At 36.0% G+C, this 21,688-nt stretch overlaps 1 protein-coding gene across 3 annotated transcripts in view; it reads left to right on the forward strand.

The window, feature by feature from the left end:
* LOC149807197 (DNA repair endonuclease XPF-like) overlaps positions 1 to 21,688 on the forward strand; it is a 93,158-nt gene that overhangs the window by 29,350 nt on the left and 42,120 nt on the right. For all 3 annotated transcript variants that reach the window (XM_089963448.1, XM_089963440.1, XM_089963456.1), the window contains exons 8-14: positions 7,033 to 7,146; positions 8,114 to 8,262; positions 10,593 to 10,646; positions 11,994 to 12,063; positions 15,499 to 15,580; positions 16,246 to 16,403; positions 17,840 to 17,926. In XM_089963448.1, the coding sequence (XP_089819574.1) occupies positions 7,033 to 7,146; positions 8,114 to 8,262; positions 10,593 to 10,646; positions 11,994 to 12,063; positions 15,499 to 15,580; positions 16,246 to 16,403; positions 17,840 to 17,926 (714 nt within the window). The remainder of the gene's footprint in view (positions 1 to 7,032; positions 7,147 to 8,113; positions 8,263 to 10,592; positions 10,647 to 11,993; positions 12,064 to 15,498; positions 15,581 to 16,245; positions 16,404 to 17,839; positions 17,927 to 21,688) is intronic.

A 21,688-nucleotide genomic window follows, 5' to 3' on the forward strand; every position in this document is an offset into this window, starting at 1 on the left:
AAAAATGGCATTAAAACCCTACAACAACAACAACAAATTGTTTAAGTTTACTGTATTACATATAGTGATACATTAGCAAGGATGCTCACATTCGCAGGGTATGAAATCAAGAGGTATGAAATCAAGAGGTATGAAATCAAGCTTTTTCATCCTCAAGCCTCACATGGCAACATCACATAACCATTGCTATATTAGAATTAAAAATCCACATTGAGACATAAACACTTAGCAATATTACATAACTGTTGCATGTATTTGAGTTAGGATGCCATGCTGTGACATAAACACTTAGCATTGTCACATAGCAACACCATTAAAAACACTACATGGCTGCAGTCAATTCACCAGTGTTGTGCTCTACCTTTGAGACTAAATCTCAGATCATAGGCATTTACAAAAATACTATGTTTTCTTCTTGTTCAGGACCTTAATGTTGACTGTGACTTCTTTGTACAACATCCTTCAGAAACATGATAAATGCTCTTTTGTTACAGAAAATGAAAAAAAAATCCCAAAAGTTTAGTTTTAAGGCTACCATTGAAGAGATATACCAATTGCTTTAGAATGCATGACTCTCCTATACATAAATATAAAGTCAAAGAAGCAGTCAACATCGATGATGAGGAAGAGTCTCTTTCTGCTTCAACAGTCAACAAAACTCAAGAAAATTTATGATTGTATGTAACCCAAGGAATGCTTTTTGGATAGCCAGATACCAGCCATGTTCTTGTCATGCTGGTACAAGACACATTCCACCACGTACCGCTCTGAGCTCCGGCTGTTCAATAAGATTGTTTTCTCCACTGTTTTATAAAGATGGATAAGAACGAATTTCTTGCTACATAGAAGCTGGTTAAAAACATTGTTATTATCATTTTTCCTACTGGTTGAAACATTGGCAAACCAACACACATGGCAGTCAATGGCCCGAATTGCTCAGATCATTAACAGAGCAGCTCACCATAAAGTGGCTTATGCATTAACTACCTCTGTCAATATTGACTTGATACATTGTGATGCACCATATTGCTTAAACTCCATCTTGCCATGATTTTAAGAAGAACTCCATTTGACTCACCATTATTGTTTGTGGGCAAAATTGAAGATGTTCGTTTGCATGCAGGTCACTAACTGCCTGTCCAACTGGCTGCTCCATCCCAGCTGAAAGGATCTTTTACATCCCAAGGGTCATTAAGATCACAACCTTCGGTCTAGGTAGCAATCAAGCTTTTCCATCCTCAAGCCTCCCACTTCCTGCTGCTGACTTAACACACCTGCTGCCTGTAGACAACCTACCAGTGGACACTAGACTCCTGCAGTTCCAATTACATTGGGTCAGCCTCTTGCTGCAAAATTGATGGGTGACCCAAGTCATCTCAGAGGGGCTTTTGGTTTTCAATTATCCAGTCTCCACTTCGTCTCAACTTCTAATCGACGTGCCATCATATTCGGAGAAGGACATATTCTTCAGCAAGAGATACAGTGCTCATTGACAAATGGGCAGTTGAGATTTCCCAAGAGCAACAATTTCTGGGGTTCTGTTCATGGCTGTTTCTTATTAAAAAGGCAGGTTGAGGCCAATCACAATCATTTCAATGAATTCATTCTTCCACCAAAGTTCAAGATGGAGACAGTGAGGTGTATCTGACTCTCTATCCAAATAAATGAGTATGCAGTCAGTCTGATCTCACAGATGCCTACTTTCATGTTCCTATTCATCCCTTGTACTGAACGTTTCTTAGTTTTGTTTACTGCAACAAAGTTTATCAATTTTGAGTCCTTTCTTTTGGTCTAAATATCATCCCCTGCAGGTTTTCACCAAAATTATGGATTGCATCTTCACCCTGTTGTGATTGGCATACTTTATGGCAACAGCAGCCTATCTGGATGATCTTCAAAAACATTGTATTTACTATTCTCTTTAAGGACAGAAATGATTTTCCATCCTCCTTGAACCATCTTGGTTTTCTAGTGAACTTGAAAAATCTGACCTTTACTCATCCCTGTGTTTGTCCACCTGGGTATGGAGTTTAAAACTAGTCTTAGTCTTAGTAAAGAAAATACAAGGTCAGATGATTCTGATAGTCCCTCTCAGATGGGACAAGTCCTGGATTAATAATCCACCTCTGATAGTCCCTCTGAGATGGGACAAGTCCTGGATTAATAATCCACCTCTGATAGTCCCTCTGAGATGGGACAAGTCCTGGATTAATAATCCACCCTAGCTAGTGATAGACCTATCCAGAAAGATTACAGCCATTACAGAATGTTCTAAAATAACCAAGGTCATAGGAATTTAACCCCTGCTCAGGTCATCTTCATTCTTGGCCTTTCTTGGGACAGCCTTGCAGGAGAAAGAACTCAGACCTTTGATTGTTGACAGAATCTTGAGTGCAAGAAGGTCCTCCACTCAGAGGGTTTATGCAGAAAAGTGGTATATTTTCAGGGACTGGTTTAGAGTCAATACCACTGTCCATTCGAGTTCCTTGATTCCTCAACTAGCCAATGCTTTTCTCTGTATCTACAAGGAGAAAAATTTGGCACCAATTACACTGGACAACAAATTTTTACAAAAGTCATGTTACTGAAATAAAATTAGTCAATTCTTATCAATTTTTATGTGCTGAACACGAATATGACAGTCAAATTGCAAAATTGGCTCTAGTTTTTTTGTAATCTGCAAGAAATTAATGTTTACATAACGAAATGCATTCCAATAGTAAAAGGTCAACTGTAATAGCCTACCTATAAAAAATCAAGTCATTGACTACATCTTAGATTTCTTCGCCTGTCTCTTGTACAGCTGTTCGGGAGTATCTCTGAGGAGTGTCCAGCAGTAGTCAGCCAGCATTGTAGTGGACCATTTTCCCTGGTATCTTTGTTCCATTGTTGCGATATCTTGATGAAAACGTTCGCCGTGTTCATCACTAACAATACCACAGTTGCTAGGAAAGAAATCCAAATGGGAATGAAGGAAGTGAATCTTTAGAGACATATTGCAGCCAAGTTTCTTATACTTCATCAACATGTCTTCTACTAGTTCCTTATAGTTTTCTGCCCTAACATTTCCGAGGAAGTTTGTAGAAACTAGGCGAAAAGCATTCCATGCTTGTTTCGCGTCACCTTCCAGCAAGTTGTTGAACCGGTCATCTTTGAAAAGCTCTCGAATCTGAGGACCCACAAAAACTCCCTCTTTAATCTTTGCTTCGCTGAGTCGAGGGAATTTTTCATGCAGGTATCGGAATGCTGGCAAAGTCCGGTCAATGGCTTTCACGAAGTTCTTCATCAAACCTAGTTTGATGTGAAGGGGTGGTAGCAAGATTTTCTGAGCCTCAACCAGAGCTGGGTGTTGGATATTCTTCTCTCCAATGGCTACATTCTGCCTGTGAGTCCATTCCTTCCTCATCTAGTGCATTTCCCTTGCTCGGCTATCCCACTCGCATAAGAAACACATGTATTTTGTATATCCTTGCTGCAGTCCCATTAAAAGGGCAACTACCTTCAAATCACCACAGAGGTGCCAGCTGTACTTGTTATACTCAATGGAATTCAGTAGCTGCCTTAAGTTATCGTATGTCTCTTTCATGTGGACAGCATACGCTACTGGAATAGATGGAAGAATGTTTCCATTGTGCAAAAGCACAGCCTTGAGACTCAGTTTCGAAGAGTCCACAAATAGTCTCCATTCTTGTGGGTCATGAGTGATTTTTAAAGCATTCATGAGGCCCTCAATATCGGAACAGAATATCAGATTACTTTCCTTTCTGAAGAAAGGCTCCAATTGCTGGTGGCGCTTTCGATATGCAGTAATTGTGACATCTTCTTCTAGAAGATTCCATTGTTGGAGTCTTGATCCTAGCAATTCTGCCTTGTTCTTTGATAAGTCCAAATCACGAATCAGGTCATTTAGTTCTTCCTGTGTTATTCTGTGTGGGGTTGATGATGCACCACAGTGAAAATCTGGATCACTGCATGCTGATGGACCAGGAGAAGAACAGGTCGACTCACCTTTGTCTTCGTCAGATGAATCAAGAGAATATTCTGCTGGAGGTTCTGGAATAGGAAGTCCCTCACCATGTGGAACTGGTCTCAATGCAGACGGAATGTTTGGGTAGACTATTCTCGACTTCTTTCGCTTCGTTATTCCGCCGGAAAGAGGAGGAACCAAGCAGAAGTAACAGTCATTTAGGTGGTTGCTTGGCTCTCTCCACACCATTGGGACTGCAAACGGCATTGATGACCTTTTGCAATTCAACCACTGTGAAAGCTGTGTTGTACATGTAGCACAGCATATATGCGGAGCCCAAGGCTTGTCTTGGTCACCAACCTTGCATCCGAAGTAAAGATGATATGCCTTCTTCACTTGAGAATTGATACTTTTCTTCTGGTTGGCAAATGTCACTTCCCCACAAATATAGCAAAAATTGTCCGCGGTATTAACACACTTTCGAGGCATTACTGTTCTTTATTGTACGTAAATGGATAAAATAATAAGTTTTATGTAACAGTAGCTTGAACTGTCTCGCACAACGTCTAAAATATTTTAAATGCTGAACCTATCTGATTGGGCTTTATATAGTACACTGCTTACGTCAGTTTCAGCAGCCGCCTGGCATTAGTATAATAGGCCTACACATGTATAGTACACTGCTGACGTCAACTTACTTCAGCAGCCGCATGGCATTAGTATTGCATTGCATCAGAAAATGATGCAATCAACTGTGGATGATGTGAGCATGATGGTATTATGCAATGTTACATCATTATTCCGGATGTTGCTGCAGTCCTACTGGAGAAATTTACACAGTGAAACATAGAAAATGAGGTATATGAATATCTTCAAAACGAGAGCCAATACAAATTTTTCACGGTTATATTCGTGTTCGGCACACCAAAATACTACAGATTAGGGCCTTTTCAAGTCAGTAATGATTTCACTGTTGACCAGTGTTACCATCAAAGGCTACTGTTTCATTATCTCTGTCAAATTCAGGCATCATGGCAGAGGAAATATTGGTCATGATAAAGATCTATCAGACCTATTAGACAGTTTTGATTTGAATAGATCAGATCCCTCATCCTGTTTCCAAAATGGAATCCATCCTGGGTTCAAAACTGGAAGGAAGCTTGAGCCATTATCCAGGGCCTTGCTGAAGCTGTTATTATACAAAACCTGTTTTCTAATCGATTTAGCTTTGGCTTGCAGGGTGAGCAAGTTAAATGCTCTTTCAGATGACCTGAATTATCTTCAGATCAGATTGGATGGTTCAGTGATCCTCAGGATACAACCAGGCTTGATGGCCTAGAAGCAGTTACCATTAGTGAGCAATTAGGGAGTTATCATACACTCCCTCACATCTACAGATAAATTGAGAACAGCAGTCATGCATAATCTGTACACATTCAAGCACTACCAGAAGCATCCAGAGACAAGATATTATTTCTCCCTGTGAAGGCGTGAAGCAGGGTATCACCTATCAAGCCCTGTCTTCATGACTTAAGTTGGTTATATGCTTGACATACTCATATGTCTTAAAAGATCAAAACTGCCTCATGAGAATTTTAGCAATCTCAGTGAAACTCCCATTCAAATGCAATGTTTTAATCCGAGACATGATAGAAGCTGTTTGCTTGCACACAGAGTCATCCTTCTCGAATTTCTACCTCAGGGATTTAATATTACACAGACAAAATCAGAATCTGGTGGGACCCATGGCATTGTCCATGAGCCTTTTTGAAGCTATTATCTTACAAGACATGATTTCTGATAGCGCTAGCCTCAGTGCATACAGTGAGCAAGTGACATGCCCTTTGAATGGACTCACTATCTCCAGTTCAACTCTAAAGTGGTTCTGTAGTATTAATGATGCAGCCAGGTTTCTTAGCTATGATTAGTTACAATATTTTGGCAATCAGAAGCTTATCATCCAAGATCTCTATTGACACACCTAAGCAAGACCTGGTATGTTCCTTAAACAATTATTTGAAAAGCACTCCTCAAGCTCTACCCTCCTGGCTGAAATGGGTAATATGAAGTTTTCTGAATTATCTCAGGACCAGATATGCCCAGAAGAATTTCTGCTCTTGAGATTAAAGCAATAATGGCAAGTCCTGTGTTAGAAAGCAGTGTTTTGATCTGGGATGTAATGGAAGCTCTTAGCTGGCATGCGGTTAACCTTCTTGAATTTGTTCTGAGATCTAGCTTCACAGAGACATATATCATGTCTGTTTTGTCTAGTGGCTGTGACCTGGAAGGCCAGCAGAGCCTTTTGAGGTTAGCAGCTTTGGGTAATTTGCTCAGTAATGAAAACTTATCCTTTATTCTTTTGTGAGAGTTGTGCTACTGAAAATATTTACTTGATCGTGTTACTAGTAAACTATGCCGCACTACCCTGCAGATGTGAGCATCCTTGTTACTGTATCACTCCACTTAAACTAGCACCACTTAGGGGTGGGGTGAGGTGAAAGGAAAGTGATGAATAAGAGCTTTTTTCAAATTGTCTTTATATTATATAACATGAAAGATGAAACTTTCATGTTCTAGAATTGCAAGATTCAAGAAGGGGGGAGGTTTATGTTCCTAACATTAGTATTATTAGGTAAATATTCCTGAAAAAAAAACCCATTATTTACTAAAAGATTTGCATTTGCCCCTATTTTAATTTTTTGCCTTCTCTTCTGCCATTTATGAGTGAAACATTTCAGATATGTTATTGAATGTAGTTTATTTATTCATTGATTAATATGATTTGTAATCCACAATATTAACCATGGTGTAGTAAAGAAATAATTTCTTTGATATTTTTTTTAATTTGTGGGGAACCAATTTTCATGGGTTTCAAGGTTGTTACAAATCATAAATTTAGAAACCCAATGATTAATAATCCATTTGTGAAGACAGTATATCTCTATGTTAAAACTCAGACAAAAAGGTTGCTTTTTGAAAAACCATGAAAATTACATTCCCTCCACCATAAATGAATTTTTAGCTTTAGAAAAAATAATACTTGCATCTGCTTCTATATTGTGCAGGTGGATGTGATAGAGATACAGGTGCAGCTGACACCAGCCATGTTGGCCTGCCAGATGGCTCTGCTGGATCTTCTGAATGCCTGTGTACAGGAACTCAAGAGATGCAACACAGCTGTAAGTGTCTTGATAAGTTAGAATAATTAATTTTGGAGAATGTAATTATACATTAGTACCGATACTTCACAAAAATAGATTTTACGGTAAAGTTTCTTGGTGTCATTATACTTTTTTCTGTCTTGTTCTACATTTCATTAGTATGGTGATATATTGGTAGATTGTGATTATTATTCATCTGCAAGTGAAAATAAGGACATAGATGACCCACTGTGGTGGCATTTCATTCCACAACTTGGTGTTTTATCTGCATTTGTAATCCTGCTTCCATAATAAAGTCCATCTCACAATTGTATCAACATACTAATACTTAATGAATGGGAGATATTGATCTCCATGTTGTCTCAGTGGTTGATTTTTACTTCCTCACTGTACCCCCATCTTGCCACCCCATTACCTTACCAAATCCAAATAAAAATTCACTGTTTGCTTATGTACAAAAATCCTCAGTAGTATCCATAAGTTAATTTTCTGCCTTAAATGATTTATGCAGCATCAGTTATGCCAGCATCTGTTCATACACATCATCAGTTATGACATGTGTCTGTTAATGCACATAATCAGTTATGCCATGTGTCTGTTCATACACATCATCAGTTATGCCATGTGTCTGTTCATACACATCATCAGTTATGCCATGTGTCTGTTCATACACATAATCAGTTATGCCATGTGTCTGTTCATACACATCATCAGTTATGCCAGCATCTGTTCATACACATCATCAGTTATGACATGTGTCTGTTAATGCACATCATCAGTTATGCCATGTGTCTGTTCATACACATCATCAGTTATACCTTGTGTCTGTTCATACACATCATCAGTTATGCCATGTGTCTGTTCATACACATCATTAGTTATGCCATGTGTCTCTTCATACACAACATGCAGAACATGACTGAATAAATGGATCTCAGAGACAAGCAAAGGACAATTATAAACCTTCCAAAATTTATTATTTCAGATAGATACTGAGGAAATTACAGTTGAAAATGCTATTGGGAAGTCATTTGAGAAATCCATCCGACTTCAGCTGGATCCCATATGGCACCAGCTTGGCCCCAAAACCAAACAGCTTGTTTCGGACCTCAAGACACTCAGACTGATCCTTCAGTGAGTAGAGAAATGACAGTGATATCAGACTTGACATTCAACAGTTTGATATGTCAAACATAAGAGTTCTGAATTTAGTGTATAAAAATGAGAATACTGTAATAGACTATAATAATTTCATAAGCTATGAGTGAGTTACTTTAAATCAGTCAAACTTGTCTTAATCAGAAACTGCTGGGAGCATTTTGCTTGTTTTATGGAGGTGGCCTGTATATAAAGATTTTTGATTAGTATTGAAACAGCCTTATTGGAATTAGGGGTGTACAGTTTTACCAGTATATCTGTATATTGTGATGTGGATCATGCTGATACACATGGTACATGGTATATTGTGATGTAGATCATGCTGGTACACATGGTACATGGTATATTGTGATGTGGATCATGCTGATACACATGGTACATGGTATATTGTGAAGTGGATCATGCTGATACACATGCTACATGGTATATTGTGATGTGGATCATGTTGATACACATGGTACATGGTATATTGTGATATGGATCATGCTGATACACATGCTACATGGTATATTGTGAAGTGGATCATGCTGATACACATGGTACATGGTATATTGTGATGTGGATCATGCTGATACACATGCTACATGGTATATTGTGATGTGGATCATGTTGATACACATGGTACATGGTATGTTGTGATGTGGATCATGCTGATACACATAGTACATGGTATATTGTGATGTGGATCATGCTGATACACATAGTACATGGTATATTGTGATGTGGATCATGCTGATACACATGATACATGGTATATTGTGATGTGGATCATGCTGATACTTTCCATTAATTGGCCATTTTTCATACATTGATACCTTTTTAACAGTGCAGTTTTTCCTTTTTTCCTGTTACACTGGTGATAACATCCTCCATCTCAGTTAAAGTGATGCTAGACTCATTTTCATTGGTGTATAATTTTATTTTTGCTTTCTGCATTCTAAACAGCATATGGAATGAATATAATCACATCTGCATATTAAACAGTATATGGAATGGATATAATCACATCTGCATTCTAAACAGTATATGGAATGAATATAATCACATCTGTATATTAAACAGTATATGGAATGGATATAATCACATCTGCATTCTAAACAGTATATGGAATGGATATAACCACATCTGCATATTAAATAATATATGGAATGAATATAATCACATCTGCATATTAAACAGTATATGGAATGAATATAGTCACATCTGCATTCTAAACAGCATATGGAATGGATATAATCACATCTGCATATTAAATAGTATATGGAATGGATATAATCACATCAGCATTCTAAACAGCATATGGAATGAATATAATCACATATGCATATTAAACAGTATATGGAATGAATATAATCACATCTGCATATTAAATAGTATATGGAATGAATATAATCACATCTGCATATTAAATAGTATATGGAATAAATATAATCACATCTACATATTAAACAGTATATGGAATGAATCACATCTGCATATTAAACAGTATATGGAATGAATATAACCACATGTGCATTCTAAACAAGAAGATATTTGCACATTGTTTACAGTTTGGTTTGTTGTTAGTTTCAACAAGTTTTATGCAGTAAAGTTTTATGAAGTGTTACCAAGGCAAACATTGAGACAAGAAAATTCAACATTGCTGCTTTTCACCAGCATCCACAGCTTTTGATGTCTTATTGCAACATGGTACACTTGTTAAATGGTTTCTTGTACTTTTTTGTCATTTATTTCATAGTTGGTTTCAGATGGGATTGTGTAGTGGTATACAGTGCTGCATCAACAAATGCAAACAACCTGAAGATCATAATCGATACTGAAAGTTTCTCTTGCTTGTGTTCTTTACTATTCTTTCCTATTTTAATATCAAAAGTATGCATTGAACTAATTAAAGCACTCATAATGTTAAAACTGCCACCATGTTGTCCCATGATTTCTTTTTGCAAAATTATTCACAGGTTCGGACTTTACAACAATTTTCAGTCATTTTGCTTAATGGGGAATTTTTTAAAACACATTTTGTTTGGTTTTATCAGATGGTATCCTTTTTCCTAAAGAATCTTTAATAATTATTTTATAAAAAAATAATGATTACCAATAATGATATGGATGACAATGCCATGTGTACATTTTTCCCAGATACCATGATGCCATTTATCAAATTCATGATGGAAGCAATTGGGAAAACAAGCACTTTTTCTTTAATTGGCAGAGAGAGAGAGAGGTTGAATGAAGATACTCTGCACTGTCATTGTTATTATTAATATCATGTTGATGGTTAAGCTTAGTATGATATCTCTTTTCAGCCATCTTACTCAGTACGACTGTGTGACTTTCTACAATATGGTTAACTCTGTCAGGTAAAACATATTTTTTGACTATTAATAATGCAATATGTTATGTTTATGTGAGCAAGAAAATAAATCACAGCTAGAATCTTTTCTGTCATAGTTATAAGGAAGACATATCACAATATATTTATTAAATACTTTAATTATTTTAAAGTTTAACATCCAAACAGAAGCCATGCATTAGGTAATGGAGATTCTTAGACATCTGTATTGACTCAAAAAAGTTATTGCAGGTATAGCCAAACCACAGTGAATTCTTTTTTGGCATATTGATTTTGATATACATCATTGCTGCACAAACCATGAACGTAAAAACATAAATATCATACATGCTATGCATATCATGACAAATCCCGAAGTGAAAGTATCTTGAAAAATGATATTCACAAAATACGCAAAGAATTCACAGTTTGTCAATGAAGATTAATGTCTCACCTGGATTAGTATGAGAGACACAGGTATGACTTTTCCAGCAGTGTTGGCGTCATTGTCATTGTCTATTATATTTAACTTAATTTAAGTTTCATGTTGAAGTTTTTGACAGTTTACAAGTAAGAACATTGGTGATGAATCAAAACATGGGTACAGGAAAGTCACCTAATCTAGCCAAAACTTTTATGATGTTTAACATTTTGGTTAAATGTCCATTTTAGACCTTTTTTATTACCGTATATACTCATTAATAATGTCAGGTCCAACTGCATAGACCCATTTCTGTCATGACATAATGTGCTGGCAGATCTGGTTCTGTGCAGTTTTTTAGGAGTAATGTTTAGCACATACAGGATGAATCCTGATCTGCTGCCGCTTTATGCAACAGCAGAGCAAGGTCTGTGTTGTCTGCCATTGGACCTGATTTATAAGCACGTATGTACCTACCGTATTCTATGGAAGTTTATATATTATTTGCCATGTCCCACTGCATTTCATGAGTGTCGTTTTCTGCTTAACAAACTTTCGAGGGAGTTATTGGATCAAAACCAAACTTGGTATGAAGCTTTATGTTAAGATTAGAAGGGTTAATTTAGACTGTCATGTTTTATGTCGTAATTTGAGTTATGGCACCTGTTTGACTTTTCCTTGCATGAAGAATTTTGTTTCTCCGTAACTCTGAAGAGATTCATGGGTCAGAACCTGATTTGATGAAAGTTTGATATCATTATGACTTTGGTCCAGTTCACTTTTTATCTTTTTGGCTGCATGATGTGCACTGTTTGTCTTGGAGCATTGCCCATGCATATTGCACACTGGCTTCTTCACTTGCACCACGATTTTGTCCAGGACATTAATTTTTTTTTTTAATTAAATGAAAATAGAATACTTGTAACATAATAATTCATTGCACTAATCTTTTAGGATGAGTGAGAAAGAATTTGGGAAGAATTCTGGCTGGCTCTTTTTAGAATCAGCAGACAGACTTTTCTTGGTAAGTATGTGATCAGCAGATTTCTTATGTTTCTTTCAGTAGTATCTTTATTTAAATAATTTGTACTTGACATAGGACATGCATTCTGTTGCTAACTGTCTAGTATTACATACTATACGGTCATTTATGTAATTATCATACATAAATTTAACAAGAAGATGCATATGCTTGTTTTTCATACTGAGGTCATATTTACAGAGACATTGCTGGCCAGTGAATATCAGAACCTGCATCAGTTGTTATGGACTGGTAGTCCTTTCTTGACATTCAGCTACTGATTTGAAATGTTTTTGTTGCAATAGGATCGATGCTGAACTTGGTATCCATGGATATATTTCATCAATCTGTACACAGCCTAGTCAGTAGCCCCAAGGGGCAAAACAGCAATCTGTTTCACAATCTAGTCAGTAGCCCCAATAGGCAACACAGCAAGCTGTACACAGTCTAGTCAGTAGTCCCAAGAGGCAACACAGCAACCTGTACACAGTCTAGTCAGTAGCCCCAAGAGGCAACACAGCAACCTGTACACAGTCTAGTCAGTAGCATCAAGAGGCAACAACTGTTTTGATATGTCACAGCTATATGATCCATGTTCGACCTGGTTTACATGGCTGTTTTTTTCAGCAATCTGAACATATCTTAAACTCTTTCATCAAACATCCCACTGGCCACTTGTGCTGAGGGGTCAGTCTCATATCTGGCTCTTACAGTGACAGGAAAGTTCAACACTCACTTACCTAATGCCATAGCTGCCTCTGTTAATCTTTTCCTGGTGAAAGAGATGCATTTTTCTCCATGCCTGCTGTCTGGACAATCATCATATAACCATTTGAAAATTTCCAATTAGGAGGCAAACCTGGTGGGCCAAGTGACCCAGAGCCATGCCCATTTTTCCTTGAAGAGGCCAAAGAAACAGTATGGATCCTCTTAGGCATGCATAATAGGCACACCTCAGTTTCCTTTCTCTACATCCTGTTAGCAATAATACCATGATTATGCTTCCTTTCTAGCATCCCATATGGGGGATTTCTAGTTTTCTTTGTTACAGAAGACACTATCTCACATAGCCTTGGATGACATAAGTTTTTTGTAGGGCGAATAAGTACAACTGTCCCATAAGATTTGTACAAAGCTGGCATCTTGCAGCAGAATCAACACCAGGATTTTACTCCAGACATATTTGCTGTTAAAGGCCAAAGGCATGCTTTGGCTAATCATAGATCCAGCATCCAGGCTTCATGGTTACCAGCAGAAATTGAAAGATGGTTTATCAGTGTTATTCAGGAACATGGTATACCAATTCAGGGTACTCCCTTTTGGTCTGAATATAGTTTCTGGATCTTCATGAAAATTGTGGACAGAGTAACGTTGCTCTTCATAACCACCTTCTTGTTTGCTTAATATTGTCACGCATAGATTGAGTAATTGATTGCAAGTAATCATGCCTGATTGGCAGGGTCCCAGCCTAATTCCCAGTGAGATTACAATATATAAAAGCCATTTCTTCTCTTCAACATATCAACAACAAAGCCTTTTCAGTCACTGTTCATATGTGATTCTGAGACTTGATTGGAATCGCCTGTGCTTTGTGCTCTATATACGTTTCTGGTGTTATTTTGTATCTTCATGGGGTTGGAGAGGGTATCTCAACATTATAAGTGAGACTAATCAATGATTCTACTGTATTCGCAGATAAAGTAATTTTTGATGCTGTTTCTGCATCTGCATCAGGGGTCAAGAGATCATCTCAGTATCCTTATTGAGATTAATGAAACATTTGGATGTGAAATAATGTAAATAGAATTATTGAAACAACTTACAAATAGTTGATAAGTACAGCACCCAAAAATTTCTATAGTGAAATCAAATGTTATAATTTCAATCACATGTGACAATACAAACAGTAAAATAACTGCAATATTATAAAGTAATTCCCTGGAATTCACAAAAAATGTTGCATGCACTATATATAACAACAATATATAACAACATTTTGACTTACTGTACCACTGAAAAAGAAATGTTGATAATTAAATTTAAGTTGTAGACGTTATAGAATTTAATTGGATTGTCCGCTAGACATCTTTATGGCATGGCTAGTGAAAGTAAAACCTGGTTTAAACTGGGTATTATGGTAGCCACCTAACAGATAGAAGGGGAGTTAATATGTAAGAATTGCTTTTCTTTGTCTATCTTCCTGGGACAGGACTCCATAAGGGATTTGAAGTGGTACCTAAAATGAACTGAGCCGGTGCAAAGAGGGAGATTTCATTTATTTCTGCCTTGGAAGAAAAGAAAGATCAATATTTCAGCTCAGTTTCTATCATGCTGGATATGATGGGTTATTCACTTAGCATGTAGAGAACTATTCCAAGATGAAGTTAATTTCTTGCACATTTTGGCTCATGAGGTTAGGGCAGTAGCCACAAGCATGGCATTTGAGCACAACTGTTCAGAACTGTTCATTGACTCACATTATAATTGCCATGGGATGAGGACATAAAGAAATTTTTCTAGCTTCTACCTCAGAAATCTTTCATCCCAGTGGTTTCAGTCTGATATGGTTGGACTTAGCATCAGCACAACAGGCTGATTCTTTTGACAAAACCTCAAAATAAATAGTGTCAATCAAGTCTCTGGGTACACATGGATGTTTGCCACAAATAATCCAAAAATTGCAATATTACACAAGTCCAGCTTTATCAAAACCACAGGTAATTTGGACTGATCTCGTAGACATTTGATTTTCTCCACAACATATCAAAGGTTGCCAGTCTGCTGATAGCATTGGGCAAGGCGCAGTTGGTCATGTGTTTGGTTAACTCATGGAATGATGACATTGTCTACATAATATGATCAACATAACATACAGACGATTCAACTTTATGGACAGTGGTTTGAGTACAAATTCAAATAAATCTGTTTTGGTTGATGCTTGGCATGACATCAGCTGTATTGACTCCATTTGAAGTTCAGCACTGAAGGAAAAATATAGCATAACAGATAAATCCTGACAGGTGTTTGATCTGTGCTCATACACTGTTTTCACAATTCATGCTACCATTCATTCTACCACTGTTGTTGTCAGGATATTTTGCTTGTTTTGTACTATTTATTTTAGGTATTTGTAGAGGTTAATTACAAAATAAAATGTCTATAAATGACCAAATTTTAACAGAGACAAATCCATGAAATTTAGTGCCAATGAAAATGTTCTTTATTTTATAAAAACCATGAAAAATTAGTTTGAATTAAGTAATAAATATTGAATGGATTATCATAACAATGATAGCAACAACATTTGTAATAACAGTGAAGTAGAAGATTAGATGATGACAGATTCTTCTGAAGGAACTTTATGTCCTCCTGTCACAGTTGAAGTTAATGTTTAGTTTATGATGATACATTTATAAGTCTGCTTTATATATTTCCCAGCATGCAAGAGAGAGGATCTATGGAGAGGAAGATAAAAGTAAGAAATCAAAGACAGAAACAGAGGCCAAATCTTTAGGTTCAGGTACGTGCTCAGCTAATCTGCAACCAATACTTTCCATTAAGATATTTTTTGGTTATTGTCTAATACAATTTTATTATTTTTTTTACAAAAATCACACACATTTTAGAAGCATACAGTTTGGTAAATTTGCATGACTCCTTGATTTATACAACTTTTGGCACACTTAATAACTACACATACATACTTGCCCATTATTGAGCAGATTGCAAACATTTTAAGTTGCAAATTTGCTGGAATATCAAAGCTAGGAAAATTAATGACATGAAAATGTTGGCAGAAGGCTGAAACATGATAAGCAGCTATCATAGCGATATCACTGAAATTTTTTAAAGCTACATTAAAAAGTATACAAAAACATACACACACATTGTTCTTATTATTTTGCCTATTAGTTTAAAGTAACTTATACTGCAGACACCTTAGGAAATATTGGTCCAGCAAGAATTTTGTGTTTTCAACAAATCTTAATAATCAAATAATCCTATATTATCCCTATTGCATTTTAATCTTTTGCGCTGACCATTAGAATTAGTTCTAGGGCTTATGATTTATCGCTCTGGAGTGATTTTGATAATTTTTGCATCTGTATTAATTTAACAATTGCTTTTTGCATTAAGAAAGATAAAGTAGGAAGAGATAGTCTAATTAAGATCATTTTACTCTAGCACCTAAACCAGTTCTAGAAGTTTGTCCCAAGTGGAGGGCTTTACAAGATGTTATATCAGAGATAGAGGAGGAGAACAAAAGTGACAGTCTAGAGATGGGGCATGGAAGGGTACTAATAGCAGCAGATGATGATCACACTTGTAGCCAGATCAAAGAGGTTTGAAATACTCTTGAGATTTTTTATGATCTCAGTATTGTCTATCATTATTCTAATGTGCTGATTTCATGATTTATCACCTGTAAGATTGAGTCCAAATTTATTCTTGATTGTTTTTTTTGGAAATCAAAATTAGTTACATTGATCATCCAGTGACCTCTAAAATCATGTGATGTACAGACTTTGTCCACTTTGCACTGTGTAAATAAAATACTACACCTACTGGCAAATGCTTATGTTTTTTATTGCAAATACTCCTGCCCCCAGCTTCTGGACCTGACTTTCCTTCATCATGAATGTGACATGCTCATTGTAACCAAAAATCTGCTATATTTCCTGCAAATGCATGTATAATGTTTGGGTAAAAAAAAGTGTCATGATAATTAAAATTTTCATGTATTTGACCCTTATTCCCTCCCAGGGACCCCCAGAAATTATACCTGTCTCACAGATGGTCACATAAAATTGCAACACGTGTACAAAGTTTGGTGAATCTCAAGACATTAGGTTAAATGTTATTATGGACAGAATGCTAGATAGGGGTATCACAATGTCCCCTTGCTATTGTATGGTAAATACAAGTTTTTAATTTACGTTCTTTTATGAAAAATCTGTTCCCACTAAAATCATTTCAAATTTTGGTGTCTGTACTCCTCAGTGTTGATTGCAAAATTGGATTTTACAAGCATGTTCAATAAAAGCTCCTATTGTCAGTGCTGAATAATAATTAAATTTTATTTTACTGTGATTTTTCTTTTTATATGCCAAAATCTTCTTTTTTCATGATAGCAATAAAGAAAGAACCAAAAATCAAAAGAAAAGTATAGATAAATTGTATAGATAGCATATTGCCTGAAGATAGTATGTCAACATTCCAGCATGTCTTTTTGTTGACCATGGGTGGTATTTGGTGTTGATTTTATGAGGCCTAGCTCAAACAAGGGTGTCTTACCAATAGGGTGATTTGAACCTAAACTTATAGTTTGAGTAACAATGCTGTGATGAGATCTTGTAGCTTAAAAGTGATTTAATAACTAAATTACATGTAGTTGTCATACATTTTGGTTTACTCCATAATTTCCCTTTTTAATTTCATGTTCTTATAAAGTGAAGCTGTCTTGAAAATGTGTTTGACTGTACATCATTGTGAATTGAATTTCATGATGGTAACTTACTTGTACATTTAGGATAACAGTTGCTGTCAATTTAAATTTATCAGCAGAACCTGTCCACCTTGCTTGTCAGATGCTAAAGAGCTCATGTGTGCTTCTGGATTTCTAGGCTGGTTCTCTGTTTCAGAAGGCTTTTTCTCATGATTGAAATTGTAAGAGAACTATGAAACCTATAGTACAGACATATACCATCTGCAGTAGTGTGGATGAATTCCTCTAATGCTGTATGAATTGTGATGCAGAAATGTCAATCTTTATTTCCAGTATTTGTGTGATGGTGGGGAGAACATGCTGGCAAGGCTATATAACAAACTTCTGGCCACTAAAGGAGAATACATAGAAGACAAAAAGGTGAGGCAAATGATTAATTCATTTTGATATTTTTTATTTTTAAGCTCTAGTCTTAGTTCCTAAATCTTTACATTACAGTAAAAACTGCTATGAGCGACCTCTGCTGTGAGCGACCACCTGTCATTTCTGACCACAATCATAATGCACAGATCAATTTTATTATATAAATGCTCTGTTATGAGCAACCACCTGCTGAATGCGACCAGTGACCACAAAGTCTTGGCAAAATATGCATTTTGACACTGATATGAATGACCGCATTGCAAAAACATGGATAAACTCCACTGACCTTTATTTTATCCCTGTAAAAATGACCACTCATACCATTCTAAATTTTTATAAAAAAAATCAAAATAGGCTGGCTACCAATGTCCTAATCTTTTTAGCTATGCTTATGGTGTTTTATAGTTTCTGTCGTAAACTAGACTAAAGTATATGTAGATTATTTCCTAGTCTGGTTCCCTGCTTCTTATGCTCCCTGTGTTCTCCACTATTCGTATAGGTGTCAGCAATGCAGAGAGCATAAAAAGCAGGGAGCCAGACTAATTATTCCTGCACTTAGCCTGCTTCCTGGCCTTATTGTAGGAGCTGGCATCCCTATCTATGACCATATTGCGAGAACAGACAGACGCCACTGACCTATATGTAATCAATTACAGTTACAACAACTGCTTGATTAGTAATGATTGTTCTGATAAAAAACAAACATAAAAGGAATTTTTAATAAAGGATTGTTGCTACTGCTGGTAGATGCTACAGTCCATAAACCAGGCCAATGTAATTGTCACAAATTGCTGTTGTAGTGCTGAAGTTTACATAGTTGTCACATATATTGTCTTTGTCTAGAGTTAATCCGTATTGCCGGGGGTGAATAAGGTCAATGTCTATTAAACCAGCGAGAGAGAATCATAAACGGGATTGGATAGATAGTGTTCAAGACTTGTGGTGTTTGTTGCATTTCCCCCAATGTTAAGTGATTACATCCCAATCACAAAGCTGTTGTCTATTCAGGTTCGTGTGACCAGGTTGCACACTTTGCTTATAGAGTTAATCCCTGTATATCATCTTTGAATGAAGCTGTTCACTTTTGTCTCTGAGTAAATCGTTCTGTTTCTGGATAAGATAATTGTTTCTTTTTATTTCATTAATTGTTAGATATGCAATGCACATGTATAGATTTTTCATATTTTCCTACAGCCCAGTCAAAACTGTCTTTACGTTCGATATTACAACTGAGCACTAATAATTTTAACACCTAGAACCTTAACAACAATGGACGAACCTCCAACTAAAAAGAGACACATTTTAAGGCTGGAGAAAATAATTATTGTAACTGAAAGAAGTGAAAAAGAGCAGACCACTCACAAAAAAGCAGTTTAAACGTAAGTAAAACAAATTTAGGTTGTTATAAAGGAAAACGAGTAATTCAGAAATGATTCATATGCTAAAATATGTGATCTTCAAATGTAAATGTGATTTCATGCTTAATGATAGCAGTATATCTTTATTGCTATATAGTTTTATTTTTAGATCAATGCATACAATATTTTAACAAGAACTATTAATAAAGAACAGAATATATGTACAGTGATTGTGGTTATTTTTCTTGAAATTGTTCAGAAACTGGACCTTGGAAACTGGTCTTTTTGTACAAATCTGCTATGAGAGACCACCTGTCTTGAGAGACCGATTTTGTTGGCAGAAGAGGTGGTCTCTCATAACAGGTTCCACTGTAGTAATTTGTGGCACACAGAATTAAAATTGCTACTTGATTAACAACTGTGATAATAATTTTGGTTGAATTGCATGCAGTTGATATTAATTGACAATTACAGTCTACTTTCAGCTTTAATTATTGCAGTTTTGGCACTCTATTAGTTTATTTCTTTGTAATGCATTGTGTATCACATTATTACATCTAGAATGCATTGTGTATCACATTATTACATCTAGAATGCATTGTGTATCACAGTGTTACATCTAGAATGCATTGTGTATCACAGTATTACATCTAGAATGCATTGTGTATCACAGTATTACATCTAGAATGCATTTTGGCATAATATTGTGAAGACTTGAACTTTCTGGAAATTCTTGAGCTAACAGTGCTTTTTCCCAGGAGTCAAAACTTACTTCATCATCCTTTAATTGGTTAGTATGCTGAAGTACTCTTGTATTATTGAAATGTGATCCTAGTCATTTACTGTGAATTGCGATTAAGCCAAGATTATTGATTGACTGCATTAGAAAGTGTCAAACATGTTTCAAGATTATTGATGGACTGCATTAGAAAGTGTCAAACATGTATTAAGATTATTGATTCACTACATTAGAAGTGTCAGACTTGTGTTAAGATTATTGATTCACTATATTAGAAAGTGTCAAACATGTATTAAGATTATTGATTCACAACATTAGAAAATGTCAAACATGTGTTAAGATTATTGATTCACTACAGTAGATAGTGTCATACTTGTGACTTCTTAGAAGACTAACATGCAGTTAGTGAGTGATAATTTGAAATTTATCAAACACTACTTTGACCATGCATTTGAAAAGATCTCAGGTAGTGTTTCTCAGGAATGAGATAATTCAAATGGATATTGTTATATGATAGTTCATGGTGCTCATCCAAAATAAAATAATGGATTTGCTTTTCTAGTGTCTAATATTGGTGGGGGTTTTTTCACATTGCATCAAGCATATGCAGTGATTAACCACATATACATGACCCATGACCTTCCCATTTCTTTGAAAAAATGTGACTGTTTTGGGTTGTGTGTTTTTTTCACCCCATCACTTCTGTTTCATGTGGCATTTAATACTTGTACTTTTACCAGTTTATTGTGCTAACCAGTAGATGACCCACTTGTTGAAAGATCATAGGCCAGTTGCTCCAGTGGCAAAATATAGATACATGTACAACACTGATATTGCATTTGGACATGAGATTTGTGTGTTTCTATCAGCAGCAAGTAAGTTAGTCATGTACTAGGAATCTTAATAATCAAGCATCATAAAATTCTCACATTACTGTGAAGTCAGCATATTTCTAAAATCAAGTTTCCATTAGTAACTGATTGGATTGTATGACAAATGCTTTGGTTAATAATCTTATTAAGAATTTTATTTCTAAAGAATGCCCCCCCCATCTCAAAACATTTTTTCAGGGCTGTTCCAGTAAAACATATACCCCCCCGGGGGGAAGGCACTTTCAAATTCAACCAACCCACAACAGAAGCAATTAAAAAAATTATGATCCACCGTCAGGTGTGTTTTAATCGAGAAACAGTGCCCTCTACAGAAGTATAATTTTTTAACATAATTTCTGGCTATGGGTTAGTGGGCAGTAGAAGCGATTTTAATATTGGGTTGAGGACAGAAGCGATTTAAATGACAGCTGGCTGGAGGTAATCTACTGAATTCTTATAGATCATATAATCTGCTGCATACTTTTATTTGTATTCATTCATTATAATCAGTCTTTTGTCCTTTTGTTTGTTTGTCTGTCAGCCAAGTATGTCTCTGCTACTGTGAAATCACAAATTTTCATGGTGGCTTATTATTTGTAGATGTCACTGATCAGTCCCTTAATACCTACTAATTTAACATCCATGAATACAGATTTTATAATAGATATTTCTATTCTAATACAGAAATCATGAATTTGTATCCTTACTAAACTGTGTGCTTACTAAAGTGATCACTGTGTCTTGCTATTTTTCTTTGTTCTCAGGCATGCTGCTTTTGATTAGAATAATA

The sequence above is a fragment of the Sinohyriopsis cumingii genome, chromosome 1, assembly GCF_028554795.1.
Source record: "Sinohyriopsis cumingii isolate HCF-2022 chromosome 1, ASM2855479v2, whole genome shotgun sequence".
Taxonomy (NCBI): Eukaryota; Metazoa; Mollusca; class Bivalvia; order Unionida; family Unionidae; genus Sinohyriopsis; species Sinohyriopsis cumingii.